General features: G+C 66.9%; 3 protein-coding genes across 3 annotated transcripts; all 3 read right to left on the bottom strand.

Annotated features, from left to right (window-relative positions):
* Positions 1-1,188: 1,188 nt before the first annotated feature.
* Positions 1,189-10,337, bottom strand: ETFB (electron transfer flavoprotein subunit beta). Its single transcript, XM_050930779.1, has 7 exons — positions 10,230-10,337; positions 9,689-9,844; positions 5,262-5,420; positions 4,320-4,382; positions 2,759-2,917; positions 1,676-1,857; positions 1,189-1,378 (listed from the first exon to the last, which is right to left on the bottom strand). Exons 1-6 carry the CDS (start codon positions 10,284-10,286, stop codon positions 1,687-1,689), a joined length of 765 nt encoding a protein of 254 aa, XP_050786736.1. The 5' UTR covers positions 10,287-10,337; the 3' UTR covers positions 1,189-1,378; positions 1,676-1,686.
* A 795-nt stretch (positions 10,338-11,132) lies between these two features.
* Positions 11,133-12,905, bottom strand: LOC127038361 (lens fiber membrane intrinsic protein-like). Its single transcript, XM_050930939.1, has 4 exons — positions 12,728-12,905; positions 11,646-11,795; positions 11,298-11,417; positions 11,133-11,209 (listed from the first exon to the last, which is right to left on the bottom strand). Exons 1-4 carry the CDS (start codon positions 12,903-12,905, stop codon positions 11,133-11,135), a joined length of 525 nt encoding a protein of 174 aa, XP_050786896.1.
* A 903-nt stretch (positions 12,906-13,808) lies between these two features.
* Positions 13,809-18,227, bottom strand: LOC127038262 (protein NKG7-like). Its single transcript, XM_050930784.1, has 5 exons — positions 18,055-18,227; positions 16,456-16,684; positions 15,705-15,851; positions 15,024-15,158; positions 13,809-14,110 (listed from the first exon to the last, which is right to left on the bottom strand). The coding sequence occupies exons 2-5, from the start codon at positions 16,628-16,630 to the stop codon at positions 14,058-14,060; spliced, it is 510 nt and encodes a 169-aa protein (XP_050786741.1). The 5' UTR covers positions 16,631-16,684; positions 18,055-18,227; the 3' UTR covers positions 13,809-14,057.
* Between the last annotated feature and the right edge of the window lie 4,681 nt (positions 18,228-22,908).

Consider the following 22,908-nt stretch of genomic DNA (forward strand, 5'->3'; position numbering starts at 1 on the left):
GCTGCTGTAATTAGCCACAAGCATCATCACTTCTGTGCTCCTTCACTGCCCACCCCCCCCGCGCCCCAAACCAGCAGCACCTGAGCAAACTGTCCCCCTGCAGCGTTATATGCGGCTGCTCCAGCCCAGAGGTGGCTGCATCTGTGCACCAGCCAGGCCGGCCCCCTGCGGCAGGGCCCACCCCCGAATGCACAGCAGGGGAAATTGGGGGGGAGATGTGTGACCAGCGCTTCGGCTTGGAAGCAGACGGACTCCCAGACACCCCCCACCCGCAGCAGGGGGCCCAGCTCAAGGGGCAATGGGGGCCGTTCGCACCTGAAACCTCCCCCCCCCCCTTGCCCTGCAAGGACACCCCCCCGCATGCCAGCCCCTGCCTGCCGGGACACCCCAACCCCACCTTTTCACAGCAGATTTGGGGGGGAATCCTCCCCCCATCCTGGGCACCGATTTGATGAACCCGTTTTGAACCCCCCCACCGCGGGCTGGGCTGCAGCCAGCAGGGGCCCAGAGCCGGGATGGGGCGCGGGGGCAGCTGGAGGAGCCGAGACCCGTCTCCAGCCGGGTGAGCACTGACCTGGGCCAGCTGTGGCAGAGGACAGTGTGGGAGCCAGGCTGTGCCGCCGGGGGCTCCTCTCTCCCTGCCCCCCAGCAGGATGAACATTCACAGCCTGGTCGGGCCGAGCTCCGCAGACAGCCCAGGGGCATCCAGGGGCAGGGAGTTCCCCAGGGGAACAGCAGGCTCCGCCTCCTCGGCTTCTCCTCCACTGGGCCCCAGCTCATGGGGTGGGAGCGGGGGGAGGAGCTGCTTGGCCGAGCCCAGCGGGGATTGATCCCAGCTCTGGTGAGGGGCCCCCGTCCGGCCGGGTCTCCCTGGGGTGCCCTGCAGCAGCTCCTGGCCATCATTCCTCCAGTAACACCCCTACTGCCACCCCTAGGCCGCCATCCACCCCATCCCACTCCTACAATAAACCCCACCCCTACCACTCCCCCCTCATAATCTGCAGCCCCCTCCTCTTCCCCACTAAGCCCCCCCATGTCTTCCCAAGCCACGCCCAGCCTACAATAAACCCCACCCCCACATTGCCCATAATCCCAACCCCACCCTCAGCCCCCGGGCCTGGGCAACCCCCCAAAGCCAGGCCCCTCGCGGGCGCGGCTGGGCCAGACGAAGGACAGACGGACAGCGACTCTCCAAAGACCCAGCGGGGTTTATGGGTCCCGAGCCCCAGGGCTGACGGAGCAGCGGCTCAGGAACAGCCAGCGGGGCCGGAAGGCAGCATGGTTACAATCATGGGGGGCAGTGCCAGGTCCCAGGGACCCCCAGGGGCACCGCCCATCACAGCAGCAGGAGAGCTGGGCACAGCGGCTCCAGGAGGGGCTGTAAGAGAAACAAGCCACAGAGAGATCAGTGTGGGGCGGGGCGACTCCAGGGGTTGGGGGGGGGCGTGTTAGCAGCCAGGATTCCTGGGTTCCCTCCCCAGCTCTGGGAGGGGAGTGACTAGTGGTTACAGCAGAGCTGGGAGAGCAGGGGCTGGCTATCAGGATTCCTGGGTTCGCTAGTGATTAGAGGCCGGGGGGGGGCGGGGGGGAAGGGGAGAGAGCCTGGACTCCTGGGTTCTCTCCCCAGTACTGTCAGCGTCTGCAAGGGGAGAGCTGGGGCAGGGGCCGCACTCACCAGCTGGGGGCTCAGATCAGGCCCCCCTCCTTCAGCTTGCCCACAAGGTCGTCCACTGTCTCCACCTTGACGCCGGCCTGGCGCTGGGGCGGCTCTTCCACGCGCTCCACGACCAGCCGGGAGGAGAGATCGACACCCAGGTCCGACGCCTTCAGCACCTCAATCTTCTTCTTCTTGGCTTTCTGGGGAGACAGCCAGGTGTGGAACCCAGGAGTCCAGGCTCCCAGCCCCCACTGCTCTAACCACTAGATCCCACCCCCCTCCAGAGCTGGGACAGAACCAGAAGTCCTGGCTCCCAGCCCCCGCTGCTCTAACCACTAGACCCCACTCCCTCTGAGAGCTGGGACAGAACCCAGGAGTCCCATCAGGGTGCGCGGCTGCCAGGCACATGGCCTGAGGGGATACACCAGGGGACAGCGGCCTCCTGCCTCAGCCTCTCTCCTCCCCCACCTACGCTGGCAGCACCCAGTGCGCTGGGGAAGAGAAAACTTCAACCGAGGAGCCTGGTCCTGGTATCGGAGGGAAACTGGCGCGTTACGGCCGGCAACATGCAGCGGGGTCAGAGAGTGGCAGATCTCAACCCTGCCCAGTGTGAGAGAGTGTCGGACTGACAGTGGGCCTTTAGCTTCTCTTTTCTCTGCCCTTTGATGGTGACCAAGCACAGACCATCCAGCTTGCAGCGGTCAGTTGCCTCTGAGCTTTCCCTAAAACGGGGCACTCGGGAAACCTCTGGCGAAGGCTGGCACGTGTCCTGTCCGCACCGAGGGCTGGGCTAGCTGGGTGATGAACTTACACTGGTCAGGCGGCCGCCCGGGGCCGGCGGGTACAGCTGTGGGGTGCCAGGCCGGGGCCTTTCCCTGGGTGCATTCCCGCAGCCTGGCTGGGTGTGGGGCGCCACCTGCTGGCGGCTGAGTGATGCCAGCGCCCGGAGGGGTTTGTGGTGAGACAGCCCAGGCGGAGAGGGATAGGGGGCTCAGCCGTACCCTATTGCCAGGTTGCACCCCGGGGAACGGTCCCCACCCCCGAGGTGGCTGTGTCTCTGAGCCGGGGGAGGGGTCCCAGTATAAGCAGCCCCCCCCTCACCATGATGTTGGGCAGGGTAGCGTAACGGGGCTCGTTGAGCCGCAGGTCGGCCGTCACCACGGCGGGCAGCCTGAGCCGGATGCTCTCCAGGCCCCCGTCGACCTCCCGCTCCACCGTCAGCTGCTCCCCCTCCAGCGCCAGCGCGGAGGCGAAGGTCCCCTGCAGGGCACGGGGGGGAGGTGGGGTTAGCGCCCATCACCCAGTACCCCCCCCCGCCCAGGAGCCTTCGCCCCCAGCCCCTAGAACCCTACACTGCTGGGATCCGCCCCCTCCCCCAGCACCTCTCAGAACCCCCCCGCTGCCAGGATCCAACCCCCCTCCCCCGGCCAGGATACTACCCTCCCCCTCGCAGCTCCCACAACCCCCGCTGCCTGGATCCAACCCTCCCCCCCAGGATACTAACCCCCTGCTGCTGGGATCCTCCTCCCCACACACAGCTCCCAGAGCCTCTCACTGCTGGGATACTTATCCCCCCCCCCCACGGCTCCCACAACCCCCTGCTGCCTGGATCCAACCCCCCCCCCATTGCAGCTCCCAGACCCCACCCCCACTGCCAGGATCTGACCCCCCACACACAGCTCACAGAGCTCCCGTGCTGCCAGGATCCAACCCCCCCGGCCACAGCTACCAGAGCCCCCCGCTGCTGGGATCCCCCTCACCCCACGGCTCCCAGAACCCACCACTCCCGGGATCCAACCCCCCCACGCCCCCACAGCTCCCAGAGACCCTTGCTGCTGGGATCCTCCCCCACACAGGTCTCAGAGCCCCCACTGCTGGGATCCTCCCCCCTCCCACCCCCACAGCTCTCAGAACCCCCCTGCTGCCAGGATCTGATGCCCCCCCAGCTCAGATCCTCTCCCCTCCCCCTCTGCAGCTCTCAGAACCCCCCTGCTGCCAGGATCTGACACCCGCGCCAGCTCCCAGAGCCCCCTGCTGCTGGGATCCTCCCCCCCCTGCAGCTCTCAGGACCCCCTGCTGCCAGGATCTGACACCCCCCCCCAGCTCCCAGAGCCCCCTGCTGCTGGGATCCTCCCCCCCCCCGCAGCTCTCAGGACCCCCTGCTGCCAGGATCTGACACCCACCCCCAGCTCCCAGAGACCCCTGCTGCTGGGATCCGACCCCCCGCCGCAGAGCCCAGAATCCACCACTCTCAGCCCCCCCAACCCCCAACAGCAGCTCCTAGTGCCCCCTGCTGCCAGGATCTGACACCCCCCCAGCTCCCAGAGCCCCCTGCTGCTGGGATCCTCCCCCCCCTGCAGCTCTCAGGACCCCCTGCTGCCAGGATCTGACACCCACCCCCAGCTCCCAGAGACCCCTGCTGCTGGGATCCTCCCCCCACCGCAGCTCCAGAATCCACCACTCTCAGCCCCCCACCCCCCCCAGCAGCTCCTAGAGCCCCCTGTTACCAGGATCTGACACCACCCCTCCTCCCCAGCAGCTCCCAGAACCCACCACTGCCAGGATCCAACCCCTTGCCCCCCACAAGGCTGGGATCCTCCTCCCGCCCCACAGTTTCCAGAACCCCCTGCTGCCAGGAACCCCCCGCCAGGGAGGCAGCCACCTGGGGCCAGTCCAGCAGTGCTGCAGTCATCTGCCCTGTCTGGTTGCAGTCGTCGTCGATGGCCTGGGAAGGAGAAAACGAGTCACACCCTGGACGGGCCCTTCCCATCGCTTGCCGCAGGGAGCAGTGTCACGAGCCGGGATGGCACAGCAGGCGGGAGGAGGCAGGATACTGGAGTAAATGGGCCCGTGGGGCAGGGCGGGGAGGAGTGGGGGGCAGGGAGGAGGAAGGATACCTGGGTAGATGGGCCCATGGGACAGATGGGGGAGGAGGAAGGATACTGGAGTAGATGAGCCCATGGGGGTGAGCAGGGAAGGGTGGGGGGCAGGGTGGAGGCAGGATACCAGGGTAGATGGGCAAATGAGGCAGAGCAGGGAGGGGTGGGGGGCAGGGAGGAGGCAGGATACCTGGGTAGATGGGCCCTAGGGACAGATGGGGGAGGAGGCAGGATACCTGGGTAGATGGGCCCGTGGGCCAGAGTGGGGAGGGGTGGGGGGCAGGATATCTGGGTAGATGGGCCCGTGGGGCTGAGCGGGGAGGAGTAGGGGGGGATACTGGAGTAGATGGGCCAATGGGGCTGAGCGGGGAAGGGTGGGAAGCAGGGAGGAGGTGAGATACCGGAGTAGATAGGCCAATGGGCCAGAGTGGGGAGGAGTAGGGGGCGGGATACCGGAGCAGATGGGCCCATGGGGCTGAGCGAGGAGGGGTGGGGAGGAGGTGGGATACCCAGGTAAATGGGCCTGTGGGGCAGAGCGGGGAGGAGTGGGGGGCAGGGAGGAGGTGAGATACCGGAGTAGATAGGCCAGTGGGCCAGAGTGGGCAGGAGTAGGGGGCGGGATACCGGAGCAGATGGGCCCATGGGGCTGAGTGGGGAGGGGTGGGGAGGAGGTGGGATACCTGGATAAATGGGCCTGTGGGGCAGAGAGGGAGAGGGGAACTCACCTGCTTGCCCAGCAGCACCAGGCTGACCCCCTCCTTCTTGGCCAGCACTGCCAGGATCTTGGCCACCTGGAAGGGGCCGAGACTGTCGTACTGGGGGGCTGGGATCTCTACGTGGAGCCCCCGGTCAGCCCCCATGGCCAGCGCGGTCCGGATGGTCTCCTGCAGGGGGCGGAGTTCGAATTCAGGGGCAAACTGGGCAGGAAACACCCAGCACACGCTCCCCCAGATGGGTCCCCAAGCCCAGGGCCGTCTCCCCAGGGTCCGCCCAGCCCTTGGCCTCTCAGCCAGAAGGGGCAGGTCAGCGGCTCTCCCTCTGCAAATGGGACTGGGGACTGAGACCTGGGGGGGTGGAGGGGGGGCACGTCAGGAGGAGCAGTGGGGGGGACTGGTACCTGGAATGGGGTGGGGGCACGGTACCTGGCACCAGGGTGGAGAGGGGTGTCAGGAGGAACAGGGGATGGGGACTGGTACCTGGAATGGGGTGGGGGCATGGTACCTGGCACCGGGGGGGAGGGGGGTGACAGGAGGAGCAGGGGGTGGGGACTGGTACCTGGAATGGGGTGGGGGCACAGTACCTGGCACCGGGGAGGAGGGGGGTGTCAGGAGGAGCAGGGGGTGGGGACTGGTATCCGGAATGGGCCGGGGGTCAGGAAACACGGGGGAGGGCATAGTACCTGGCACCAGGGATGGGGGGGCTGTAGGAAGGCAGAGAAGTCTATATGAGCCGGGGGGACTGGTACCTGGCACTGGGGGACTGTAGGAGGGCAGGGGGGGGGGTATATACAAGTTTGGGGAGGCAGTGCCTGGAACAGGGAGAGGGGTCTGTAGGAGCAGGGGGGGTCAGGAGGCTTGGGGGGCGGTACCTGGCACTGGGGGGTTTAGGGGAGGTGATGAGGGCTGTAGGGAGGGCTGTAGGCAGTGGGGTGTCAGGGGGAGCCAGGGGGGGATGTTGCCGGAGAGGGGGAGGACAGTACTGGCACGGGGGGGGGGGCGATGTGAGGAAGTGGGCCGGTTCTTACTGGGGGCTGTGAATGCTGAGTGGGGGGTGTTGGCCTGGGAGGAGGATCTGCACTGGGGAGGGGAGACCTGAGCAGGTAACTGAGACCCCAGGGAGGGGGGAGAGGCCAGGGGACCCCTCTGCCTGGGAAGCTGAACCAAGGGGGGGGGGAGGAGACGCTGGGGAGTGAGAGGGGTTTCAGGAGCTGGCTGGGGATGGTGGGAAGCCCGGACAGGGCTCTGACCCCCCCAATGGGGCTGTGGGGCTCCTGGGACCCCAAGATGGACCTAACTGGGGAGGATCCTGTTGGTGCCTGCAAGGCCTGTCCCGGGCTGTGTTCCTGTCGTCTGAATAAACCTGCAGCTTTACTGGCTGGCTGAGAGTCCCGGGGAACCGCAGGGAGTGGGGGTGCAGGGCCCTGTGTCCCCCCACACTCCGTGACAGGTGGTACCTGGCAGGTGGGGTCTGTAGGAGTGGGGTGGCGGTACCTGGCTGGGGGGAAGTATCTGTCGGAGCAAGGGGGCAGTAGGAGGGCGGGGGGGGTCTATAGGGGGTGGTACATGGCGGGGGGGGGGTCTGTAGGAGGGCGGGGGGTGTACCTGGCAGACGGGTCTATGGGGAGCTGTGGGAGGGCGGGGAGGTCTGGGGAGTATCTGGTGAGGGGATCTATGGGGGGGGTAAAGGGGGGAAGGGGGTCTATCGGGGGTACCTGGCGGAGGGGTCTATGGGGGGGCTGCAGGAGGGCAGGGAGGTCTGGAGGGGGTACCTGGCAGAGGGGTCTGGGGGTTACCTGGTGGAGGGTCTATGAGGGGGCTGTAGGAGGGTGGGGGGTCTATGGGGGGTACCTGGCAGAGGGGTCTATGGGGGGCTGTGGGAGGGCGAGGGGTCTGTAGGACCGGTATATGGTGGGGGGGACTACAGGAGGATGGGGGTTCTGTGGGGGGTACCTGGCGGGGAGGGTCTGTAGGAGGGCGGAGATCTATGGGGGGGCAGGGGGTCTATGAGGGATACCTGGCAGAGGGGTCTATGGGGGGGCTGTAGGAGGGCAGGGAGTCTATGGGAGGTACCTGGCAGAGGGGTCTATGGGGGGGCTATAGGAGGGCTGGGGCTTTTGGGGGGGTACCTGGCATGTGGGTGTATGGGGGGGCTGTAGGAGGGTGGGGAGGTCTGGGGGTACCTGGCGGGGGGGTCTATGGGGGAGTGTAGGAGGGCAGGGGGTCTATGGGGAATACCTGGCAGAGGGTCTATGAGGGGGCTGTAGGAGGGCGGGGGGTCTATGGGGGATACCTGGCGGAGGGGTCTATGGAGGGGCTGTAGGAGGGCAAGGGGTCTGTAGGAGTGGTACATGGTGGGGGGGGGCTATAGAAGGATGGGGGCTCTGTGGGGGTACCTGGCAGAGGGGTCTGGGGGGTACCTGGCAGAGGGTCTATGAGGGGGCTGTAGGAGGGCGGGGAGTCTATGCGGGATACCTGGCGGAGGGTCTATGGAGGGGCTGTAGGAGGGCAAGGGGTCTGTAGGGGTGGTACATGATGGGGGGGGCTATAGAAGGATGGGGGTTCTGTGGGGGTACCTGGCGGGGGGTCTGTAGGAGGGCGGGGGTTTACAGGGTTGGTACCTGGCACGGAGGGGCTGTAGGAGGGCAGGGGGTCTATGGGGGTACCTGGCGGGGGGGTCTATGGGAGGACTGTAGGAAGGCGGGGAAGTCTGGGGGGGTACATGGCGGAGGGATCTATGGGGGGGTACATGGCGGAGGGATCTGGGGGGGTACATGGCGGAGGGATCTATTGGGGGACTGTAGGAGGGTGGGTGGGTCTATGGGGGGGTGGTACCTGGCAGGGAGAGTCTGTAGGAGGGCGGGGAATCTATGAGGGGGTACCTGGCAGGGGGACCATATGGGGGGCTGTAGGAGGGCGGGGGGTCTATGAGGGGTACCTGGCGGAGGAGGTCTAGGGGGACTGTAGGAGGGCAGGGAGGTGTGGGGAGGTACCCGGTGGGGGGGCCTATGGGGGCGGTACCCGGTGGGAGGGCCTATGGGGGGACTGTAGGAGGGCAAGGGGTCTATGAGGGGTACCTGGCGGAGGAGTCTATGGGGGGCTGTAGGAGGGCGGGGGGGTCTATGGGGGGCTTGCGCAGGGCAGAGGGGTCTATGGGGGGTACCTGGCGGGGGGGTCTATGGGGGGCTGCAGCAGGGCAGGGGATCTATGGGGGGTACCTGGCGGGGGGGTCTATGGGGGGCTGCAGCAGGGCAGGGGATCTATGGGGGGTACCTGGCGGGGGGGGTCTATGGGGGGCTGCAGCAGGGTGGGGGGGTCTATAGGGGGTACCTGGCGGGGGGGTCTATAGGGGGCTGGAGGAGGGTGGGGGGTCTGGGGGGTACCTGGCGGGGGGGGTTTATGGGGGGCTGCAGCAGGGCGGGGGGGTCTATAGGGGGTACCTGGCGGTGGGGTCTATGAGGGGCTGTAGGAGGGCAGGAGATCTATGGGGGGTACCTGGTGGGGGGGTTTATGGGGGGCTGCAGCAGGGCGGGGGGGTCTATGGGGGGCTGTAGGAGGGCAGGGGATCTATGGAGGGTACCTGGCGGGAGGGTCTATGGGGGGCTGCAGCAGGGCGGGGGGATCTATAGGGGGTACCTGGCGGGGGAGTCTATGGGGGGCTGTAGGAGGGCAGGGGATCTATAGGGGGTACCTGGCGGGGGAGTCTATGGGGGGCTGCAGCAGGGCGGGGGGGTCTATAGGGGGTATCTGGCGGGGGGGTCTATAGGGGGCTGTAGGAGAGCAGGGGATCTATAGGGGGTACCTGGCGGGGGGGTCTATGGGGGGCTGCAGCAGGGCGGGGGGGTCTATAGGGGGTACCTGGCGGGGGGGTCTATGGGGGGCTGCAGCAGGGCGGGGGGGTCTATAGGGGGTACCTGGCGGGGGGGTCTATGGGGGGCTGCAGCAGGGCGGGGGGGGTCTATAGAGGGTACCTGGCGGGGGGGTTTATGGGGGGCTGCAGCAGGGCGGGGGGGTCTATAGGGGGTACCTGGCGGGGGGGTCTATGGGGGGTACCTGGCGGGAGGGTCTATGGGGGGCTGCAGCAGGGCGGGGGGGGTCTATAGAGGGTACCTGGCGGGGGGGTTTATGGGGGGCTGCAGCAGGGCAGGAGGGTCTATGGGGGGTACCTGGCGGGGGGGTCTATGGGGGGTACCTGGCGGGGGGGGTCTATAGAGGGTACCTGGCGGGGGGGTTTATGGGGGGCTGCAGCAGGGCAGGAGGGTCTATAGGGGGTACCTGGCGGGGGGGTCTATGGGGGGTACCTGGCGGGGGGGTCTATGGGGGGCTGCAGCAGGGCAGGAGGGTCTATAGGGGGTACCTGGCGGGGGGGTCTATGGGGGGTACCTGGCGGGGGGGTCTATGGGGGGTACCTGGCGGGGGGGGTCTATGGGGGGTACCTGGCACTGCTGCGGCCCGCAGCTGACCACCACGATCTCCTGCAGCAGCCGCCGCTCCCGCAGCCGCACCGCCTCCTCCAGCGCGATCTCGCAGAAGGGGTTCATGGAGTGTTTCACCCCGTCCGTCACCACCCCGCCGCCCGGCCGCACCCGCACCTGGGGGGCAGAGCGTCACCGCGGGACCCAGGCGTCCGGGCGCCCCCCGGGACAGGGACCCAGGCGTCCGAGTGCCCCCGCGGGACAGGGACCCAGGCGTCCGGGAGCCTCCCCCGCCCCCGCGGGACAGGGACCCAGGCGTCCGAGTGCCCCCGCGGGACAGGGACCCAGGCGTCCGGGCGCCTCCCTCCCCCGCCCGACAGGGACCCAGGCGTCCGGGCGCCTCCCCCCCCGCCCGACAAGGACCCAGGCGTCCGAGTGCCCCCCCCCGGGACCCAGGCGTCCGAGTGCCCCCGCCCCCGCCCCCGCGGGACAGGGACCCAGGCGTCCGGGCGCCTCCCCCGCCCCCGCGGGACAGGGACCCAGGCGTCCGGGCCCCGCCCACCTTCACAGCATAGTCTATGACCCGCTTCACCCCAACCAGCGCCCGCAACGCCGCCATCGCCCCGCTCCGCGCCTGGCCGCGCCCCCTTCGGGATCGGAGCCAATCAGAGCGCGGGGTCCGGCCGCGGGGCGGGGCTGCAGCCTGCAACCAATAGGCTGAGGAGTGGAACCCTCCGGCGCCACTCAGAGGCGTGACCGCAGTATCGGCCAATGGGGACGAGGCATATGGGGCGTTCAGCCAGTCGCAGCCAGGCCGCGCGGTTGTCCAATCAGAAGAGAGCTAATCCAATCAGCGCTATCAGTGGTCAGATGCCCCGATTCCGACCAATCAAAACGTGCAACGAGTTCGTGAAACGGCCAATCATGGAGGCCAGACCGGGCTTTAAACGTCTGTCCAAGCACGATGGGGATAGTACCTCTCCCGGAACCAATCACTGTGCCCGATGGGCGGGCTTCAACACGCCGGCCAATCGGCGCGCAGCATGGTCCCCTGCAGCTCCAGGGCTACGGGATGAGCGGGCAGGGCCACGTGACGCAGGCTCCAGCTGCCAGTCACGAGGGGCGGGTCTCTGTCGTCCCCGTGAAGATTGACAGGGCTGGACCCGGCCCGGGCCCTAGAGCCCCGCCCCCTCAGGAGGGAACCCAGGCGTCCGGGCTGTTAGTTACACACAGCTGCACCCCCCCCCCCCGGGCGGGGCCTCAGCCCTGGGCCATCGATCCCCGCGCGCTGTTCTATGCGGCTGTTCCCCAGCGGCCCTGCCCCAGAGGTGGCTGCATCCCAACCCCACAGGAGCCAAGTTGGTCCCAAGTCCTGCGAGGCATCTCTGGCTGGCAGACAGGGTTTAATAGCTCTGCTTGGGAGGCGAGACGGGGGACCCAGGCGTCCGAGCGCCCTGGGGGAGAATCATCCCAAGCCGGGCGATCCTCTTGGGCCACTGTGCTGGCGTTGCTCCCTCCGCCGAGCCTGGCAGTGGCAGGTGCCTGGAACAGATCGGAGGGGGGGTCAGCGTGGCAGAAAGACGCTTCTCCTCCGTGTGTCCCTCCCTCCCCGTGCCCTCTGGGTGCTCACCTGCCAACCCGGCCGCGGGCACCGCCGCCCAGCCCACCACCAGCGACCAGGCCCAGCTGCCGCCGGCTTCCCCAGCTGATCCACCCATGAAACAGCCCAGAGCCACCGCAGCCAAGATGCCTGCGAGACACAAGATGTGGGGCTGGGTGGTGGGAAGTCAAGGTGGGGGGTAATGGAGGAATTTGGGGGGCAGATGAAGGGAGGGTGGGGATCAGGAGTGTGGAAGGAGGGGATGGGGCAGGGGCGTAGTTGCATGTCAGATGTTGGGTTGGCTGTCGGGAGAGCTGGGAAGTGGGGAGGCATTATGGGGGTCAGAGGGTAGGAGAGGGGTTGGGGGGTTCCCATTACCTGTGAGGAAGCAGAGGGCCACAGCCCCCCGGGCCCAGTCAAGTCCCCTGGGGGCCGGGCGGGGGGTGAGTGCCAGGGCCCCACACAGCACAGAGAGGTACCCGGCCAGGATGGCCAGAACCAGGCAGCCCCTCGATGCTCCCACGTACCCTGGAGGGGAAGCAGAAATGAGAGTCAGTGAGAGCTCGCCCTGCCACCCCCACCCCTCTGCACACCCTGGGGTCCCCCCCCAACTCCTGCCCTGGGATCCCCAGTACATGGTCTAGGTTCACCCCAGCCCCCAGGTCTAGTCCCCATGACCTGCCGTGTCCCCATGTGGCCGGCGAATGGCGCCAACGCTCAATGCGCGGTGCATTGACAGCAGCAAAGGGGGGAGGAAAAGGGGGAGCTGCCCCTCCCCCCAGACCCAGGCCTTCCTCCTGGGGGGTAGAGCTGAGCCCCCCCCCACGCTTCTTTCAGTCAGTTTCCCCATTCAACTACTCCCTGAGGATGGAGCATGAGGCCTTAAACTGGCAGGGTTAAGGCGGATCACTGCCTGCCACTACATAGGAGCTGGGTTAACCCGTGGGACCCCTCGCCACTGGATCAGAGCAGGGTTAACCAGTGGGACCCCTTGCCACTGGATCAGAGCAGGGTTAACTAGTGGAACTCCCCACCACTGGATCAGAGCAGGGTTAACCCGTAGGCCTCCCCACCACTGGATCAAAGCAGGGTTAACCCGTAGGACTCCCCACCACTGGATCAGAGCAGGGTTAACCTGTGGGACCCCCCATCCCTGAATCAGACCAGAGTTAACCAGTGGGACCCCCCGCCACCGGATCAGAGCAGGGTTAACCTGTGGTACTCCCCGCCACTGGATCAGAGCAGGGTTAACCCGTGGGACCCCTCGCCACTGGATCAGAGCAGGGTTAACCCGTAGGACTCCCTGCCACTGGATCAGAGCAGGGTTAACCCGTGGGACCCACCGCCACTGGATCACAGCAGGGTTAACCAGTGGAACTCACTGCTACTGGATCAGAGCAGGGTTAACCAGTGGAACTCCCCGCTACTGGATCACAGCAGGGTTAACCTGATGTCCCTACCTCGCTGGCCCTGGAGGGGGATGCAGGCCCACAGCTCACACTCCCTCCACAGCCCCCGGTGAATGACAATGCCCAGGACCCAGAGCCGGAGCCAGGACTCGGTAGCAGCAGATACTGCCAGCAGGACGGTCGCCACGCAGGAGAGACAGAGCCCAGCTTCCCCCAGCCTGGAGCCCATCATAGACAGGGGAGACCAGGCACAGCAACGCTGAAAAAACTGCGGAGTTAACCCCCGGGACTCCCTGCCACTGGGCAATGGCGGGGTTAACCCCCGGGACTCTCTGCCACTGGGCATTGGTGGGATTAACCCCCAGGACTGTCCTCTGCTGGGCATTGGCGAGGTTAACCCCCAGGACTCCTTGCCGCTTGGCATTGGCAGAGTTAACCCCCAGGACTGCCCACCACTGGGCATTGGTGGGGTTAACCCCCAGGACTGTCCTCTGCTGGGCATTGGCGGGGTTAACCCCCAGGACTCCCTGCCGCCTGGCATTGGTGGGGTTAACCCCCAGGACTGCCCACCACTGGGCATTGGTGAGGTTAACCCCCAGGACTCTCTGCCACCGGGCATTGGTGGGGTTAACCCCCGGGACTCTCTGCCACCGGGCATTGGTGGGGTTAACCCCCGGGACTCCCTGCCACCGGGCATTGGCGGGGTTAACCCCTGGGACTCTCTACCACTGGGCATTGGCGGGGTTAACCTCCAGGACTCTCTGCCACTGGGCATTGGTGGGTTTAACCCCCAGGACTCTCTGCCACTGGGCATTGGTGGGGTTAGCCCCCGGGACTCCCTGCCCCTGGGCACTGGCGGGGTTAACCCCCGGGACTCTCTGCCGCTGGGCGTTGGTGGGGTTTACCCCCGGGACTCCCCGCTGCCGGGAACTGGCCAGGAATCCCTTGGGGTCATGCCTAGTGGTTAGAGCCAAGGAGCCAGGCCCTCCTACCCCAGCTCTAATCACATTGAACTCCCATGGTAACCCCAAGATTCTGGAACCCCCATGGTCCAGGCTGCCCCCCTGATCAGCCCCGGGGCCCACCCAGCCCAGTCCCCGCTGTGGGTCCAGTAACTGGGGGGAGACGGGGCTCGGATGCAAAGGAACGATTTATTTCAAAGCAGGAAAAGGCCCAACGAGGAACAGACCCTAAAACAACCGATGTGAGCTTCTGGGGCGCCGGCTGCCCTCCAGCCCCACGGCAGAGGGTGGGGACTGGCTGGGGCAGGAAATGGGGCACGAGGCCTTTCCCCTCTAGGGGGCGCCGGCTCTGCTACAGCAGAGGACAATGGAGGCCTTTCGGGGGGTCCATCCCGCCCCCCATCTCTCTGGGGCTCCAGTCACTGCCTCTCGTATCCCACATGGCGCTGGTGAGCCACAAGGGCGAAGGTACCTGGGGGGAGATGGGAGAGATTGGAGACATCCCCACAGCCCCCTGCAGCCCCCCCTGCCCCATAGCCCCTGGCCCTCCAAACTGCCCCCATCTCCCCACAGCCCCCTCCCCTGATTTCCTCCCCTCACCGTGTGCAGCATCCCCTCCCTGCAGCCCCCCAGCCTCCTCCCCCCAACAGAGCACCTTGCCCCCCCACAACCCCAGCCGCCCCCCGCCACTGCTCCCCCATGGCTCCGTACCCTGTTCCCCCAAACACCCTGACCCCCTGTGGCACCCTAACCTGGTGCCCCCTCCCCTGCCCCCCAGCACCCCTTCCACTGGCTCTTGCCCCCCAAGGCTCCCTACCCCGTTCCCCCCCAGCACCCTGCCCCCCCGTGGCACCCTGCCTCGGATTCCCATGGTGCCCCCTCCCATCACGCCCCTTAGCACCCTGCTCCCCACAGCACCCCATCCCCTGCCCCCCAGCACCCCATCCACTGGCTCTTGTCCTCCATGGCTCCCTACCCTGTTCCCCCCCAGCACCCTGCCCCCCATGGCTCCCTACCCCATCCCCCCAGCACCCCTCCCCTGTCCTCTCCCCCCGCACCCTGCCCCCCATGGCTCCCTGCCCCACTCCCCCCAGCACCCCATACCCTGTCCTCTCCCCCCAGCACCCTGCCTCCCATGGCTCCCTACCCCACCCCCCCAGCACCCCATCCCCTGTCCTCTCCCCCCAGCACCCTGCCCCCCTATGGCTCCCTGCCCCACTCCCCCCAGCACCCCATCCCCTGTCCACTCCTCCCGCACCCTGCCACCCATGGCTCCCTACCCCACCCCGCCAGCACCCCATCCCCTGTCCTCTCCCCACAGCACCCTGCCCCCCAGCCCCCCACCCACTGGCTCCCACCCCCCAGTACCCCAGCCCGGCTCTCACCGCTCAGGGCCAGCAGGGGCAGCGCGGCCCAGCCCAGGTAGAAGGACCATTGGAAGGTCACTTGGATCTGCCCGTCCTGGTTCTTGTGCCAGGACTCGCCGGTGTACACGCCCATGGCAAGGAGCGTGCAGCTGCCTGAGGGGGCGGGGGGGTTAGAGCGCCCAAGCTAGCCGGTGTCCCCTCGCCATGGGGCCAGATAGGACCCCCTCCCCCCACAGGGCCAGATCGGACCCCCTGGGCCAGCCCCCTCCCCACAGGGCCAGATAGGACCCCCTCCCCCCACAGGGCTAGATCGGACCCCCGGGCCAGCCCCCTCCCCACAGGGCCAGATCGGACCCCCTCAGCCAGCCCCCTCCCCATGGGGCCAGATCGGACCCCCTCGGCCAGCCCCCTCCCCCCACGGGGCCAGATTGGACCCCGTGGGCCAGCCCCCTCCCCCCACAGGCCTAGATCAGACCCCCTGGGCCAGCACCCTCCCCACGGGGCCAGATCGGACCCCCTCGGCCAGCCCCCTCCCCCCACGGGGCCAGATCGGATCCCCTGGGCCTGTCAGTCCCCCACCCTGGGGCCGGATGGGAGCCAGCGCCCCCTAGAGGGGACAGGCCCCATGCCCCATTCCCCGCCCCCGCGGGCCAGCCAGCCCCCCTCCCCGACGGGCCAGGCCCCAAACCCAGTCTCTACCAGCGGTGAAGGCTGCGATGGAGGCCGGGAGGTTGGTGCTCACGGGGATGTGGACGCAGGAGGTCACGGAGAGCAGGAGGGACAGGAGGGATGCGGCGGTGGCCAGCGCGCCCAGGATCAGGAAGGCCCGTGTGGCTTGTATATACCCTGGGGGGGGGGACACAAAGGGTTAGTGACGAACACCCCCCCCCCCAAGTCCCAGCCCCCCACCTGCATCAGGGGAGGCCAGGGCTGGGAGACCAGAGGGCTGCGGGTCAGGAGTGAGGGGCACTGGCAGAGCTGTCCGTGTCCACCCCAGGATTGGGCAAGGGGGCCCTGTATAAATACCCACCCCCGTCCCACCGCAGAGGTGGCTGCATCTCAGGGCAGGGCGAGGGGCCCCTGTATAACCAGCCCTCGCCCCATTCCAGAGGGGCCACATCTCAGCGCCAGGTGCAACCAGCCCCCCGCCCCACCCCAGAGGTGGCCACATCCCAGCGCTGGGTGAGGAGGCCCTGGATAACCAGCCCCCCTCCCAACCCCCAGTGATGGCCATGTCTCAGCGCTGGGCATGGGATCCCCATATAAACACCCCCCACGCTGCACCCCAGAGGTGGCCGCATCCCAGCGCTGGGTGAGGGGCCCCTGGATAACCAGCCCCCCCTCCCTCAGAGGTGGCTGCATCCCAGCACTAGGTGAGAGGTCCCTGGATAACCAGCCCTCCGCACCCCCCCCAGAGGTGGCCGCATCTGATCCCTGGCCGTCTCCTCACCAGTGACGTGGGGTGGGCTCACGCACACGTCGGCCCGGCACTCCTGCCAGAGCCCGCTGTGCGCCGTGTCACTGGGGCCGAAGGCCACGAGCCAGTAGTCGGTGAAGAGAGCCATGCAGAGCAGCACCAGGCTGAGCACGGCCAGCAGGCAGCTCCCCACGCTACAGGCCAACATCTCCCGCCGAGCTGGGCCGGACCGGGCCACCGGGCAGAGTCTTGGCTACCGGACCTGCAAGAGGAACCCCAAGCTGGACGCATGAGCCCTGGAATCGGGGGACACCCCCACCCCATTGCTGCCATAGCCCCTCCTCCCCACCCAGCGTCCCCGTCGCCCCAGCTGGGCCCCGCTGAGTCAAACTGCTGCAGTGACTCATGTTCTCCCCCTGCCCCTGGAAAGAGGAGTGGGGGCTAGTGGTTAGAGCAGAGGGGGCTGGGAGCCAGGACTCCTGGGTTCTATCCCCATCTCTGGGAGGGGAGTAGGGGCTAGTGGTTAGAGCAGCGGGGGTGCTGGGAGCCAGGACTCCTGGGTTCTCTCCCTGGCTCTGGGAGAGGAGTGAGGCCTAGCAGTTAGAGGGTGGGGGCTGGGAGCCAGGACGCCTGAGTCTCTCGCTAGCCCCAGTGGGGGCAGGGAGGAGTGTTATCTAGTGGTTAGCGTAGCTGCTGTTCTTTGCATCTGCATTTCACACCCCCAGCCACTTCCCTGAGCTGTTCTTACACCTTCCCGTCAGCCTGGGACCCGCACAAACCCAGCCCACCTCAGCCAGCTCATGTCCCCCCCGGGATCAGCGCCCCCCTAGCCTGGTGTCCTGCCCCCTCTCTGCTGCCCCAGCTCAGCCCCATGGATCCCCCCAGCCTGGTGTCCTACCCCCTCCCTGCTGCCCTGGCTCAGCCCCACGGACTCCCCTAGCCTGGTGTCCTGCTGCCCCAGCTCAGCCCCATGGACTCCCCTAGCCTGGTGTCCTGCCCCTTCCCTGCCGCCCCATCTCAGCCCCATGGATCCCCCTAGCCTGGTGTCCTGCCCACTCTCTGCCGCCCCATCTCAGCCCCATGGGCCCCCCTAGCCTGGTGTCCTGCCCCAGCTCAGCCCCATGGACCCCCCTAGCCTGGTGTCCTGCTGCCCCAGCTCAGCCCCATGGACTACCCTAGCCTGGTGTCCTGCCCCCTCCCTGCCGCCCCAGCTCAGCCCCATGGATCCCCCTAGCCTGGTGTCCTGCCCCCTCCCTGCCGCCCCAGCTCAGCCCCATGGACCCCCCTAGCCCAGTATCTGGCCCCTCATCCCCCCTCCTCACTTTGGCTTCATTTCTTTCCATTGCCCCTGGAAGGCCACCCCAAGGACTCTCCCCCCAGCCCCTCTCTGCTACTGGGGACCCGCCACACCACCTACAGGGCTCAGGACTCTTGGGTGGCATCCCCGGCTCTGGGAGGGGTGTTGGGTCTAGTGGTTAGAGGAGGGGGAGGCTGGGAGCCAGGACTCCTGGGTTCTCTCCCTGGCTCGGGGAGGGGAGTGGGGTCTAGTGGTCGTGGGGGGGCTGTGGGGTGGAAGGGCCCAGAGCAGAGCGCATGGCAGGGGTTGGGGAGCAGAGCACGGCGTGTCCTTACCTTCCTGGGTGCCCCCTGCACAGTCTGTCCGGTTGCACCCACACCCGGTGGGTGGGGTCACGGGGGGCGGGGCTGGAGGGAACTTTAACAGGAAGGGAGCTTGTGGGTCTGGGTGGGGAGAGTGAGTGTCCAAGGAGACAGTATGTGTCTAGCCCTGTGTACCCCCAGCCCTGTGTACCACAGTCCCTGTGTACCCCCATCCAGCCCTGCGTACCCCGATCCCTATGTACCCCAGGCCCTGTGTACCCCCATCCAGCCCTGTGTACCCCCAGCCCTGTGTACCACAGTCCCTGTGTACCCCCATCCAGCCCTGTGTACCCCAATCCCTGTGTACCCCAGTCCCTGTGTACCCCCATCCAGCCCTGGGTACCCTGATCCCTGTGTACCCCAGTCCCTGTGTACCCCCATCCAGCCCTGTGTACCCCGATCCCTGTGTACCCCAGTCCCTGTGTACCCCCATCCAGCCCTGGGTACCCCGATCCCTGTGTACCCCAGTCCCTGTGTACCCCCATCCAGCCCTGTGTACCCCCAGCCCTGTGTACCCCAGTCCCTGTGTACCTCCATCCAGCCCAGTGTACCTCGATCCCTGTGTACCCCAGTCCCTGTGTACCCCCATCCAGCCCTGTGTACCCCCAGCCCTGTGTACCCCGATCCCTGTGTACCTCCATCCAGCCCTGTGTACCCCAGTCCCTGTGTACCCCCATTCATCCCTCCATCCATCCCTGTGTACCCCCATCCCTGCCTACCTCCATCCATCCCTGTGTACCCCAGTCCGTGTACCTCCATCCATCCCTCCAACCATCCCTGTGTACCCCCATCCCTGTGTACCCCAATCCATCCCTCCATCCAACCATCCCTGTGTACCCTCATCCATCCCTCCAACCATCCCTGTGTACCTCAATCCCCGTGTACCCCAGTCCCTGTGTACCCCCGTCCATCCCTCCAACAACCCCATGTACCCTCATCCCTGTGTACCCCAATCCATCCCTCCATCCAACCATCCTTGTGTACCCCCATCCATCCCTCCAACCATCCCTGTGTACCTCAATCCCCGTGTACCCCCATCCATCCCTCCAACCATCCCTGTGTACCTCAATCCATCCCTCCATCCAACCATCCCTGTGTACCCCCATCCCTCCCTCCAACCATCCCTGTGTACCTCAATCTCTGTGTACCCCGATCCATCCCTCCATTCCAACCATCCCTGTGTACCCCAATCCCAGTGTACCCCCATGCATCCATCCCTGTGTACCCCATTATCTCCCCTTCCCCACACCCAGCCCTTTCTCTCTCCCCGGCTGAGCCGTGTCTCTCTCTGCACCCGGCCACCTCCCCCCGCTTCCTCCCCCCTCCCCCCCGGCTTCCTGTCTCTGTGGTTCTTGGGGGGGCTTCGCAGACACAGCTCAGCGACTCGCCAGTGACAAGGGGACAAGAAATCCCCACCCCACCCCCACTCGGCCCACTTTGACTTCAGTGAGATGCTGCTGCTTCAAGGCTGGGCGCCAGGACTCCTGGGTTCTCTCCTGGCTCTGGGAGGGGAGTGGTGTCTAGTGGTTAGAGCAGGGGGGCTGGGAGTCAGGATTCCTGGGTTCTCTCCTGGCTCTGGGAGGGGAGTTGGGTCTAGTGGTTAGAGCAGGGGGAAGCAGCCAGGACTCCTGGGTTCTCTCCTGGCTCTGAGAGGGGAGTAGGGCCTAGTGGTTAGAGCAGGGGGGCTGGGAGTCAGGACTCCTGGGTTCTCTCCCTGGGCAGGGAGTAGGGTCTCTTTGGGCCGTGTTTGGGTGGCCCCCAGCCGGAGCCAGGACGCTGCTGTCCTGCAGCGAATACAGTTTTCCAAGGTGGCGATGGTGAGAAAATCGCCAAAGTGAAGTAGACGAGTCACTGCCGGGAAGTGGAGCCAAAACCTCCCTCCCCAGGGCCAAGAGGCCGGGCTGGGCCCAGCACGGAGCCTTGGGTGGTCACTGGCCTGGCCTGGCAGGATGGGCAGGACCCGATGAACTGTCCTGGGGGCCCGGGGCTATTCGATTCTGTGGGGCCGCTGCGTACAAGTCTTTCCTGGGAGAGAGTTTAGTGCAGGAGGGGGCTCTGGCCTGGTGCAGGGATTGGGGTGCAGGAGGGGGTGCAGACTCTGGGAGGGAGTTTGGTGCAGGAGGGGGCTCTGGCCTGGTGCAGGGGATTGGGGTGCAGGTGAGGGTCGAGGGGTGCAGAATCTGGGGCGAGTTCGGTGCAGGAGGGAGCTCTGGCCTGGTGCAGGGATTGGGGTGCAGGTGAGGGTCGAGGGGTGCAGACTCTGGGAGGGAGTTTGGTGCAGGAAGGGGCTCTGGCCTGGTGCAGGGATTGGGGTGCAGGAGGGGGTGCAGGGTCTGGGAGGGAGTTTGGTGCAGGAGGGGGCTCTGGCCTGGTGCAGGGGATTGGGGTGCAGGTGAGGGTCGAGGGGTGCAGACTCTGGGAGGGAGTTTGGTGCAGGAGGGGGCTCTGGCCTGGTGCAGGGGATTGGGGTGCAGGTGAGGGTCGAGGGGTGCAGACTCTGGGGCGAGTTTGGTGCAGGAGGGGGCTCTGGCCTGGTGCAGGGATTGGGGTGCAGGTGAGGGTCGAGGGGTGCAGACTCTGGGAGGGAGTTTGGTGCAGGAGGGGGCTCTGGCCTGGTGCAGGGATTGGGGTGCAGGTGAGGGTTGAGGGGTGCAGACTCTGGGGCGAGTTTGGTGCAGGAGGGGGCTCTGGCCTGGTGCAGGGATTGGGGTGCAGGTGAGGGTCGAGGGGTGCAGACTCTGGGAGGGAGTTTGGTGCAGGAGGGGGCTCTGGCCTGGTGCAGGGGATTGGGGTGTAGGTGAGGGTCGAGGGGTGCAGACTCTGGGAGGGAGTTTGGTGCAGGAGGGGGATTCTGACTCAGGGCAGGGGTTGGGGTGCGGGGGGGGTGCAGGGTGCAGGCTCTGGCCGGGAGGTGCTTATCACAGGCTGCTCCCGGCCATTAGCGCACAGGGCTCAGCCCGGCTCCCTGCCTGCCCGGGCCCCGCACAGTTCCCGGCTGTTGGCCCGTCTCTGCGGGAGGGGGACAGCGAGTCTCCGTGCGCTGCCCGTGCCTGATGCCAGGGGCCACAGAGACGGGCCAGCAGCCGGCTGCTTCTGGGAGCCGCCTGGGCAGGCAGGGAGCTGGGCTGAGCCCTGCAGCACCGTGGGACGTTCAGCCGCCCAGGGCTGCACATCGCTGCTGGGGTCCCCGTTGAGCCGGGGCCCTGGGCTGCAGCCCCTAAAGCCTCTGCCTTAATCCGGCCCTGTGATGCAGGTGCCCGTCGGGCCCCAGGCATGGCCAGCGCTGGGGCTCAGGGTACAGGACACGCGTGACCAAGCTGAAAACACATGAACAGATGACAGGAGAGAACCCGGCTCAGCACCAGGTGAGGGGTCCCTGGATAACCAGGCCCCGCGCCCCACCCCAGAGGTTGCTGCATCTCAGCACCGGGTGAGAGGTCCCTGGATAATCAGTCCCCAAGGTGCTTTGGGATCCTCCAGACTGGAGGCTGCTGGGGGAGAGACTCCAGCACGAGGAAGCTGCTGAGCTGGAGAGATGATAGATAAGGGAGCCCTGCCCCCATGGCCTGGCCTTTACCCTCCCCCACCCCCCCAGGCTCACTCCCCGTTCACTATGGACAGTGTGAACACCAGCCAGGTGCTATTCAGCGTGGGCGTGTGGTGGGGCTTGGCCAGTATGTACAGCACCATGGCAGTTAAACCAGACAGCCCGAGCCAGGGACCTGCTCTTCTGCCAGTCCCGCGCCCCACCCCAGAGGCGGCCACATCTCAGCGCCAGGCGAGGGGTCCCTGTATAACCAGCCCCCAGCCTCACCCCACCTGAGAGGTGGCTGCATCTCAGCACCTGGCAAGGGGTCCCTGTATAACCAGCCCCACACCCCACCCCAGAGGAGGCCGCATCTCAGTGCTGGGTGAGGGGTCCCTGTATAACCAGCCCCCACCCCAGAGGGGGCTGCATCTCAGTGCCAGGTGAAGGGTCCCTGTATAACCAGTCTCGCACCCCACCCCAGAGGTGGCTGCATCTCAGCACCGAGCGCGGGGTCCCTGTATATCCAGCCCCGTGCCTCACCCCAGACCTCTCCATGTGCCAGCACCAGGCGGGGAGGAAACACGGCTCTACCTGCGGTGAAGCTGGCTGCTGCGGAGCTCAGCAGGCTGGGCACCTTCCCGACGCGGGCGAGCCGGGAGCAGCGCCTGACAATGGCCACAGCGGCCACAAAGCCGGCGAGAGCGGTGAGGGTCAGGCAGATGCGAGTGGCCCCCGGGAGATCTACGGGGACACCAAGGGCAAGGTGGGGTTAAAGCCCCAGCACCACTCATGCCATCGGGCGACCGGTGGGTTTTGTCCCCCGGGATGAGTCAGACACACTTTTCTGGTCACTCTCCAGCCCCCGCGTGGTCCCCTTTGCCGTCCCGTTCCTACACTGACCCGGGCCGGCTTTCCCGGCTCTTCCTGCACAGACGCCGCCTCGCCCCTGGGCTCGGCCTTTGCCCCTTTCTGCCTCTTTGCCATTTCCAAGGTGTCTCTCTGGAGCTGGGCCGGCCCGATCGGCGCCGTGTCCCGGGGGTGGGTGGGCCCTGGCTTTGGAGAGCCGCGTTCGGCCTTTCCTGCCCCCTTCTCGCCCCCTGGCCCAGTGACCCCAACACTCCTGCAGCCGTCAGCCGCCGGGCACGTTGGGGTGCGTTTACAGCGAGGGTGCCCAGGGGAGTCGGGCACCCAAATACCTCTGGGGTGCAGGTCCCGCCCGGGACACCCAGTTTGGTGTCAGTTCCCCCCCCCCCCACAAACACACACACACGAAGCTCGGGAGCAGACAGGCCAGTTGT

Source organism: Gopherus flavomarginatus, chromosome 20, assembly GCF_025201925.1.
Source record: "Gopherus flavomarginatus isolate rGopFla2 chromosome 20, rGopFla2.mat.asm, whole genome shotgun sequence".
Lineage (NCBI taxonomy): Eukaryota > Metazoa > Chordata > Testudines > Testudinidae > Gopherus > Gopherus flavomarginatus.

Excerpts from the sequence above, each read along its gene's own strand:
- ETFB (XM_050930779.1), bottom strand. The coding sequence starts at position 10,286 with ATGGCGGCGTTGCGGGCGCTGGTTGGGGTGAAGCGGGTCATAGACTAT. Across the intron at positions 5,421-9,688 it reads GCGGGCCGCAGCAGTGCCAG|GAGACCATCCGGACCGCGCT; the intron begins GTACCCCCCATA and ends CGCCCCCTGCAG. Across the intron at positions 2,918-4,319 it reads CACTGCTGGACTGGCCCCAG|GGGACCTTCGCCTCCGCGCT; the intron begins GTGGCTGCCTCC and ends CGTGCCCTGCAG.
- LOC127038361 (XM_050930939.1), bottom strand. The coding sequence starts at position 12,905 with ATGGGCTCCAGGCTGGGGGAAGCTGGGCTCTGTCTCTCCTGCGTGGCG. Across the intron at positions 11,796-12,727 it reads CCCCCTCCAGGGCCAGCGAG|GGTACGTGGGAGCATCGAGG; the intron begins GTAGGGACATCA and ends CTTCCCCTCCAG. Across the intron at positions 11,210-11,297 it reads GCCCGCGGCCGGGTTGGCAG|GCACCTGCCACTGCCAGGCT; the intron begins GTGAGCACCCAG and ends GATCTGTTCCAG.
- LOC127038262 (XM_050930784.1), bottom strand. The coding sequence starts at position 16,630 with ATGTTGGCCTGTAGCGTGGGGAGCTGCCTGCTGGCCGTGCTCAGCCTG. Across the intron at positions 15,852-16,455 it reads GAGCCCACCCCACGTCACTG|GGTATATACAAGCCACACGG; the intron begins GTGAGGAGACGG and ends CCCCCCCCCCAG. Across the intron at positions 14,111-15,023 it reads GCCCCTGCTGGCCCTGAGCG|GTACCTTCGCCCTTGTGGCT; the intron begins GTGAGAGCCGGG and ends ATCTCCCCCCAG.